Source organism: Myotis myotis, unplaced genomic scaffold (assembly GCF_014108235.1).
Source record: "Myotis myotis isolate mMyoMyo1 unplaced genomic scaffold, mMyoMyo1.p scaffold_m19_p_15, whole genome shotgun sequence".
NCBI lineage: Eukaryota > Metazoa > Chordata > Mammalia > Chiroptera > Vespertilionidae > Myotis > Myotis myotis.
In genome coordinates this window covers 50780061-50789940 of record NW_023416319.1, presented here as the reverse complement: position 1 = coordinate 50789940, position 9880 = coordinate 50780061, and the positions used below count along the sequence as shown (strand labels likewise).

Genomic DNA, 9880 nt, shown 5'->3' with positions numbered 1-9880 from the left:
ACAAACGCCCTAACCTTTGGAATAGAATTGATAGGATTAAACTCAACAGAACTAGATTAACAAACGCCCTAACCTTTGGAATAGAATGGATAGGATTAAAATCAACTGGTATAAATACAGATATAACAGGACAATAAAGACAGAACCTGGCTGGAGAACCTGGCTATGCTGATCAACTGAACGCTGTCTCCATGTCTTTCCTTCTTCCCGACTCTGTCCACACCTTTGGGAACCCTGGACCTGCTGGGGCTGGACCCCAACATCTGGCAACCAAACAGTCGAACATGTGCGAGCAGGTGAGTGAGAGTGCCCTGCACCAAGTGTGCTGCCTGCCGCCTTCCTCCGGGGCAGGGCACTCGGACTTTGCCCTTTGGAGAGCCTTGGGTGGCGGAGCACCCAGAGGTTCATCACCAGGCTTCGAGGGCGCGCTGCCCCAGGATCGCCAGGACCAGGACGGGAGCAGCAATGGGAACCCGCATCTCCCTCACCTCTCCTTGGCCGGGCAGCATCTCTACAGCCCCGCGCCGCCCCTCTCTCATACCGGAGTTGCTGAACACCAGCCACCACCCTACTTTCCACCTCCCTACCAGCCGCTGACTTATTCCCAGTCGGCAGGCCCCTACTCGCATCTGGGAGAAGCGAACGCTGCCATCAACCCCCTGCACCAGCCAGCGCCCTCCGGCAGTCAGCCACAGGCCTGGCCTGGACTTCAGAGCCAGGAGGCTGCTGGTTTGCCCTCGCACCACGGGCGCCCAGCCAGCCTGCTACCCCATCTCTCCGGGACGGACGGCAGCGCTATGAGCGCCCGCAGGCATGGCTTCCGCCCCTCGGACCTGCTGCTGCCCCAAGCGCACGCCCTGGACGCAGCAGGGCGGGCGGAGAACCTGGGCCTTCAAGACATGGGGCAACCGATGGACGAGGTGCAGATCGTGGATGGGCAGCACCTGCGTCTGCATGATCAGACTGGGATTCGCAAAGGTCCCTTTTCAATGACCAAGAACCCCTTGAGCCTCCCCTGTCAGAAGGAGCTGGTGGGGGCTGTGATGAACCCCAGTGAGGTCTTCTGCTCCGTCCCCGGAAGATTGTCCCTCCTGGGCTCCACGTCGAAATACAAAGTGACAGTTGCCGAAGTCCAGAGGCGACTGTCCCCGCCTGAGTGCTTAAATGCCTCAGTACTGGGAGGTGTTCTCAGAAGAGCCAAGTCTAAAAATGGAGTTCGGTCCTTGCGGGAGAAGCTGCACAAGATTGGGCTGAACCTTCCAGCCGGCAGACGGAAGGCTGCACAGGTCACCCTCCTGACGTCCTTAGTAGAAGGGGAGGCCGTTCACTTGGCTCGGGACTTTGCGTCTGTCTGTGAGGCTGAGTTTCCTAGTAAGCCGGTGGCCAAGTACTTAACTAGACCTCACCTCGGAGGACGGAATGAGATGGCAACGAGGAAGAACATGCTGCTGGCCGCACAGCAAGTGTGTAAAGAATTCACGGACGTCCTCAACCAAGACCGAACGCCCAATGGGAACAACCGACCGGCCCCGGTCTTAGAGGCGAACATTCAGAACTGCCTGTCTCACTTCAGCCTGCTGACCCACGGGTTTGGCAGCCAGGCCATCTGTGCCGCCGTGTCTGCGATGCAGAACTACATAGAAGAGGCTTTGGTCATCATAGAGAAATCCTACATGAATCCTGGGGACCAGAGTCCAGCCGATTCCAGCAAGACCTTGGAGAAGGTGGAGAAGCATCAGAAATGAAACAGGTGGAAACAAAGGGAAGAAGAGTCTGCAAGGGGAAAAATAATCTCCAAAACCACTCTCCCCGGCACAGATGGGGAAACTCCTTGGCCAGAGGGGACAAGCTGAGCTTTTGCTTGCCTTCCCATTGAAAGGCCTGTTGGCCTCCGGAGTTGGACCTGCCCTCTGGGAGTCCTTAGGTGTGTCCCGGCCGCTGCCTGAGGGAACTGTAGGTTTAATATTAGAACGGAGCTCCACCTCGTTACAGGGGATCTTAGTCATCCCAGGAGTTGTTGATGCAGACTACACAGGAGAAATACAGATTTTACTTTCCCCACCCACCACAACTATACAGATTCAGCCCAACCAGAGAATTGCCTAATTACTCCTGTTACCAATACATAAAATAGGGACAGCTGTTACCCAGGAAGCCAGAGGGGCCGGAGGCTTTCCATCTAGTGATGCAGCATTTTGGATACAAGAAATCCGTCCACACCTTTGGGAACCCCTGGACCTGCTGGGGCTGGACCTCAACAGAAAAACATAAAGAGGTTGGTAACTAGACATACTTGTAAGAGTTAGCACTTCTGTTTAAAAATAATTCCCTACCAAGCTTCTGAAAAAGGCAGCTCCAGACTCCAGAGAGCCTGCCACCACGTCTCTGCTGAAAGTCGCCAGTCCAGCCCTGAGCATCCTTCACTGGCCGCTGCCTGAAGGAAAACTAGACTCTCCTTACAAACAGCCCAGCCTTTCAGGTCATGTCAGTGCCTGACCACTCCGGGAAATTTGCATTTCAATATCCTACAAATAAAATGAAAATCAGATAGACCCTGTCTTCTGTTGAAATGTCAGTCTGTGCAGCTGCATTCTAAGGTGAACTTTTGAAAAGTTTCCTAACCCTATGCACATATCAATTCTGGGAAAATTTTGGCAAGAGATAATCAGTGAATTCCAATAGAAGATGGTAGTTTGAGCACACACGTAACTTACATTAATTAATGACGTTAAATTAAGGAATAGATATACATGTGTAGTTTTTAAACCATTAAAAGAAACATTGACAATTGTTATCTCTGGGGTGTTGGATTCATAATTATAGTGGAACACTGAAACTTTATTTTTATTTTTTAAATATTTAATTAATTTTAAACGTATTAGTAAGCTATGTTTTTATTTAAATAAAACATTTCAATGTATATTTTCTCTCAGAGAGTAATACAGCTGAAAGGTATATTAAAAATCATTTGGTCTACCCAGCCTCCTCTAGCCTGGCAGGTGGTTGCCCAGATATTTCTTGAATTAGTCAACTGAAAATGTTCAGACACAATGGGATGGAATATGAGTTAGATGAAGTGGGGGTTTTCCACCTGAATCAGTGAAAGGCTTTACTGGTAAAAGAGACCGAAACACCAATCTTCCAGAAATGTCATGACAGTCTAGATCGGTGGTTCTCAACCTTGGCTGCACATTAGAATCACCTGGGAATCTTTTAAAAATTGATTTCTGGGCCTCATCCTCCTGAATTCTGTTTCTTTGTTATGGGGTGGGGCCACAACATTAGTAACAAAGAAACAGAATTTCCGGAGGATGAGGCCCAGAAATCAGGATTTTAAAAAGATTCCCAGGTGATTCTAATGTGCAACCAAGGTTGAGAACCACTGGTCTAGATGGAGCCAGAGGAAATATCCCATGGAGGAATGACCTTGTAGGGCAAGAAAACTACAATGAAGTGCAGAGGCCAGCCTAAGTGCAAAGCCCTGGTCTGGAGTCAGGTGTGCGTGGCTTTGTGTGGGCTGCTTTCAGCAAGAGGTTTCTTCTGCCTTATCTGCTCAATGAGTAATAACTGAAAATTGCAATACAGGATTGATGGGAAGATAAAATAAGCTATGCAATGCTTACGGCTATGGCTCACAAACAATACAATAAAATAAACAGAGTTAAATTTTAGCTTTTACCAGTTTCACTAATTACCAGGTTAGGCTTGTTCGTAGTCCTCTGATACTAGTAGTGTCCAGGGCTTTATACTAGAATACTTCTTTAGAAAGTGTTTCTAAAGGGATCATAGTGGTAAAATATTTCTTAATTTTTAAATGAGTCTCCCTCTGTAACCTATCTTTTCTCATCATACTCATACTAGTATTCTTGTCCTTAGTGAAAAAAGCAAATGTAAATATGTAATAGATTTTTTTATCTTTAAATTCTTTATTAGTTAAGGTATGTAATAGTTATTTTAATTCATTTTTGTTCTTTAAAGTGCTTGAAGCTAAAATATTAAGAAGAAAGGTGTTAATAAAAACTGATAATAATTCTAAATATGATGGGTACTTCTTCCTTTAAAATAAGAATCAGACTTGGAAAAAATGGTAGTGGATTTTTATTTTTGATTTTACCCAACCTTCCATCAGCTTTAAACTTTTGGTAAAAGAAGCTTCTCTGATCTTAGAAAGAGAATTTCCTAGACACTTTGCCATTTTATTTTGTTAAACTAACATCTGAACACATGATTGCAAACAATTTACTAGTGTCCTCTTTTCAGTATTCTTGATGGCTATTTTATATTCATTGACAACATTTCAGAAATTACATATATTTTTAATTTTAAAATTGCCATGCCATCTCTGATTAGATTAATTCTTTTCCATCCTTTCTGAAATCAACTATCATCATAGGAAGTGAAAAGCCACACAGTCACAAATGGATATTTTGGTTTGCAAGGAAGTTGTACTAATCTCACCGCTTTATTCTTCTGAATAAAACCTTAGGTTTGAGTTCTTTTGCATCAATCATATATATTTCATGGTGAGTGATACTGGTGGGAAGTGAAAAATGATTGTTTCAGGCATGTCTGGCTCATTTTTATCACCAACAAATTTTATTCTATGAGGGGGTGACAGAATGAGAGGGAATCACTTCTGTTCTTTTGCAGGAAAGAATAACGTGTGTGCTTCTTTCTCTGCCTGGGATTTTATGCACTGAGTTCCTTCCACTTTTGGATTACCTTTTATTTAATGCTTTTCTTAATCACTGTTATCCTTTCAAAGTTCACCCAGTGAATTTACATAAAAAATAGTATTTTGTAAAAGAAACTATATTATAAATGTTTCAAATACATTTTTATATGCTATATGCATGTTAGAGATTTCAAAAGCTCATTAAATATTGTGTGGCACATTTTCTTCAAATGAATGCAATTTCAAAGGGCCCATTAAACTTCTGTGGTTTTTAATTAATAAAATTGAATCACATTCATTTTAAAATTAAAAGCATACATTTTCAAAACTTGAGGAACATAAGAATAATTTACATCTTAAAAGTGATAAATAATTGAACTACAGCTTTGTGAAGGAAGGCCCAAGGTGAGCATAAAACATCATTCCTGCACTTTCCTGGCATGGCTGACTCGACACCAGTGCCTGCTCTGTACAAGAATTTCTCTAGCTGGGGAAAGGTTCTAGACCAGTGGTTCTCAACCTTCCTAATGCCGTGACCCTTTAATACAGTTCCTCATGTTGTGGTGACCCCCAACCATAAAATTATTTTCGTTGCTACTTCATAACTGTAATTTTGCTACTGTTATGAATCCTAATGTAAATATCTGATATGCAGGATGTATTTTCATTGTTATAAATTGAACATAATTAAAGCATAGTGATTAATCACAAAAACAATATGTAATTATATATGTGTTTTCTGATGGTCTTAGGCGACCCCTGTGAAAGAGTCGTTCTACCCCCCCAAGGGGCCGCGACCCACAGGTTGGCGACCCACAGGTTGAGAACTGCTGTTCTAGACTATGAGTAAGCAGCAGAGGAGAGAGCAGTAAATGCCTGTAATGTGTGTAGATGGAGATCAAAAGGTCAACATAAAGCTGTAACAATTTTGAACAATGAAGAGTAATATATAATTGCATAAAATACAGAGCTATAACAATGTGATGAAGGATGGAACATTGCTACAGAGTGGGAAACATCTATTTGAAATAAAAGAGAATGGCAGAGACTTTGAAAGAAATTAAAAGACAACTCCAATTTAAAAATGGGGAGGAGAGGCGGGCAAGAGGCAAAGGTGAAACCATTAAAATTTTTACCAGATGATACATGCAGACCCCTACACTGCTCTCCCCAAACACTCCAACAACTCATAACTTTAACCAGGCAGTAGTGTTAGAGGCATAGCAGACCTTCTAAAGGAAAAGCAAGGTAACCCAAGGACAATAGAGGCAATGTATCCAAAACTCTATGTTAATTTCTTCTAAGCTTCACAAAAGACAGAAACAGAAAGAGGACACAGCATAACATTGAGGGAGAGAAAGAAAGGAAGGAAGAATGCAGCAGATCAAGGCCATGTGAAAATGATTGTCAGGATAAAAGGATACATTAAAAGCCAACTCAAAGGATTTTGAATTTAAAAAACAAAAACATAGAAGAAGGTAAATCCTGTGTTTTGTTTTTTAAACAACAAAAATCTGAATCTAGAAAGCAGATAAATCACAAGTGATTCTTCACCTTGTCAACATACAGTGGGGCCTTGACTTAGGAGTGTCCCGACTAACGAGTTTTTTGAGATACCAGCTGTCTCTCAGCTGATTTTTTGCATTGAGTTTATAGAGTAATTTGAGTTAACGAGCTCCTTAACTAGCTCCTTAATGAGCTCGGTCTTGGAACGAATTAAACTCCTAAGTCAAGGTCCCACTTTAGTTTAAACCACCAAATCCGTTAGACGGTTAGATCTACATGCATTCAATGTTCAAAAGGACCTACAAAATGAGGTCCTTTTCTCAGGACCATTTTTATAATGGTCCATCCGCTTCGCATTGCAGCAAATGAATTCCCTCCTCGCCCCCCCGGCAGCAGCCTCCACGATGGCCCGGCCAGCTCACCAGCATCTATTCCCAACATTCTTCCAAGCACTGGGCCCCCACCGCTGGGCCCTTCTTTCTGTCCTCAGGTGAGTTGAATTACTTGCTTTTCTCTCCACTTAGAGGACCTGGAACCCATATATGTATGTGCTTTATTCTTCATTATCATTTGAATAGGAGTTCAAATGGGGTCACAGCTTGCCCCACAACCCCAAAATGGTCAGTCACACCTCACCCTGATCCCCTCCCCTAATCACCTTACTTTCTTTGTAGGAAATGGCGACACCTGAAAGTACAGCAGGGTTGTTTGCTTGCTCGCTCAGCTGTTGATGGTCTAACTTCCATCCCCAGAAGATCATTTCCACGGGATGGGCGGCTTTACCTCCTTTGTACACTACTGTGGCTCTGGTACCTAGAACAGACCTTGGCCCCAGAAAATGCCCAAAATATTTACTGAATGAACAAATCACTGCATTTCTACATGACATGTATTTCAAAGCATTTAATAACATTGTCTGGAAAGGAATAAAATAACCTCAAATACCTGAAGTATAAACGATGTTAAGCTAAGAGAGTAACTGTCCTCAGAAAGGTACTAAGTTCTGATTAGCATCCACAGGACTCCTCTTTTACGTGGGATGCAGTAACTGCAATAGAGCACTGAGGCTCCGTCCTCACAGCACCAGCGCGGGCTGGTTGGTGGGGAACAACAATATATCAGCAGCATTGCCTATATGACTCCAATCAATTAGAGCTAATTAGTTAGTAGCCATGGTGCTATGTAACATTGAGCCAAGAAGTCATTTTATCATCTTACATGCTTAATAGTGAGAATAGAGGCAAGGGACAAGAGGAAAAGGCTTTTTAATAGCGTTAAAGGGATTTCCTTGATTGCTTTTCCATAAATTTCATAAGAACAGCTACCATTTACTGAGCAAAATACTAGACAAAGTCTTCAATGCACACGTTTTGCTTTAATTTCTACAACAGTCCTCAGAAGAAGCATCGCGATCCCTGTTTTGTGTGTGTGTGTTTTTAAGTAAAGTTGAAAGTCAGAAAGGTTAATTAGCTGTCCAAACTGCACAGCTGGTAGATGGTGGACCTGGTATTTAAGCATAACTTAAGTGCCTTGCATATTCCACCACATTCTCCAGGTGCAGGGTCTTCTATGAGCAGACTCTGTGTTGTTCTTGGTCACATGAGAGAATCCCCCCTCAGCCTCTCCCCTGGCCCCTTGGGACAAACCCACAAGCTTGCAGCCCTCCGTGCAAACCAGCCCATTCCCCTGATCCAGACGTTACTTTCTCAAGTGGACACAGAGAAGCATGTTTGCACCCCTGTCCTGATTTTCTGCCTGGCAGTATCATTCTCTCAAGCAAGCTTGGGTTTCCGTGTGGAATGAAGAAGGGAAAATTGGCTATCATAATCAGAACTAAGCTAAAATTGATATTTCAGGGTTTGCTATTGATTTGTGAATTTGGAAAAACGTTTTGGACATGTGCAGTGTGCAGTACGCTGCCTGGCTGGGAAGGCAATGCACAGTGCAGATGCTTCCATGCACTAACCTGGCCCATGGCAGGCCTCGCTCACCGATCATGACACCATTTCGGATTGAACCCAGGTCGCTCTGGTCTCAGAATCCTTGTAATCGCCCTAAGAAGCCACCGCCCATCAGCCAGCATTGTCATGAGAAGTGAAACCATTTGCTACACCTGTGGATGGGGAGATAAACGTTAACCCATCTTGGAAGAATGAGTTGGATTCATCTTTGTGATAATGAGGGAAAGGGCATTTCAAGATGAGCGAACATTCTAGAAGACAGCAGAGAATCAGGAAAGGAAAGAGCTATTTTTAGGAAAACACAGACTTAGTGTCATCGCTGCTGTGTGTAGAGTAGTGAGTGCCAAAGAAGATCCTGCCTATCCTGCTGATATACTGAAAATGTGCCCGCTGAGCAAGAACGGCTATTTGGAATGGTGGTCCTAAAGAGATTAAGGTAGAACCTGCCAAAGGGTAGAGCTTAGTGAGGCAGCCGTGGAGACACAAAGACAGCTCCAGTCAGATAAGCGCTGAAGGCTAGAGTCAGGAGAACAACAATGTGATTGTTCACTGGATCCCAGGCATGGCCATAATGAAGAGACAAAGCATGTGTCCCGAAGCCCAGGTGTTTCAGGACATAGGAAGGGACCAGTCACAGGAGTGAGGAAAAGGGAGAGGAGTGAGAGTTGTGCAACGTAGCTAACAGTTTTTAAGAGTCTGATCAAAACTAGGCGTTTTACTTACAGTATTAACAACATTTTGCAGCAATTCTAAGGAGTAACCCCACTTTACAGAGCAGGTACATTCTCCAGGCGTAAGGCATGTGATTGAGAAATGATTGACTTTGAAGCAATCTGGCTGCAGACTCATGTACTAACCCAGGGCCTAGAGCAGCAGCAACAGCAGAGTCTGAGACCCCATTAGAAATGTCAATTCTCAGGTCCTACCACAGACCTGCTGGGTCAGAAATCCCAAGAGTGGGGCCCGTACCAAGGGCTTTCACACATCTGGTTCGGAAATCACTTAAATTTGAGAAGCAATGTATTAAAGCACTATACATCTTCTTTAATATAGTTTTATTGAGTTCAGAGAAGAAGGAGAGGGAGAGAGAGAAACATCAATGATGAGAGAGAATCATTGATTGGATGCCTCCTGCATGCCCCCTACTGGGGATCAAGCCTGCAACCCAGGCATGTGCCCTTGACTGGAATCCAACCTGGGGCCCTTTCAGTCCACAGGCTGATGCTCTATCCACTGAGCCAAACCAGCTAGGGCTGTACATATTTTGTTTCTTCTTATTTTCTTCCCAGATTTATTGAGACACTAGAGGCCCGATGTACAGAATTCACGAAAGGGGCTCAGCCCTGGCAGCCACGGAGGCTTGCCTCAACCCTCGCAGCCCCAGCTTCATCCAGAAGGTCGTCTGGAAGGTTGTTCGGCTGTCTGGTCTAATTAGCATATTATGCATTTATTATTATAGATAATTAATACATAGCATGTGTAAGTTTAAGATGTACAGCATGTTCATTTGATACACCCATTAGTTGCAAATTTATGGCCACCACTGACCACTATATACATTTTACAGCTGACTTCAGCTGAGGTATGATGCCTGGATGACAGAGTCACTCTAGACAGACTTCAAATAGAGAGTTGACGTAGAAACAGTTTTTTTAAAAAAATACATTTTATTGATTTTTTACAGAGAGGAAGGGAGAGGGATAGAGAGTTAGAAACATCGATGAGAGAGAAACAACAA

The 9880-nt window shown here is 43.7% G+C and overlaps 1 protein-coding gene across 1 annotated transcript; it reads left to right on the top strand.

The window, feature by feature from the left end:
* Positions 1-284: 284 nt before the first annotated feature.
* On the top strand, positions 285-1745 carry LOC118670205 (transcription factor AP-2 gamma-like). The gene has a single exon (XM_036337274.1). The coding sequence runs from the start codon at positions 285-287 to the stop codon at positions 1743-1745; it is 1461 nt and encodes a 486-aa protein (XP_036193167.1).
* The last annotated feature ends 8135 nt before the right edge of the window (positions 1746-9880 follow it).

What these genes read in the sequence shown, in the direction of transcription:
- LOC118670205 (XM_036337274.1), top strand. Translation starts at nt 285, where the DNA reads ATGTGCGAGCAGGTGAGTGAGAGTGCCCTGCACCAAGTGTGCTGCCTG.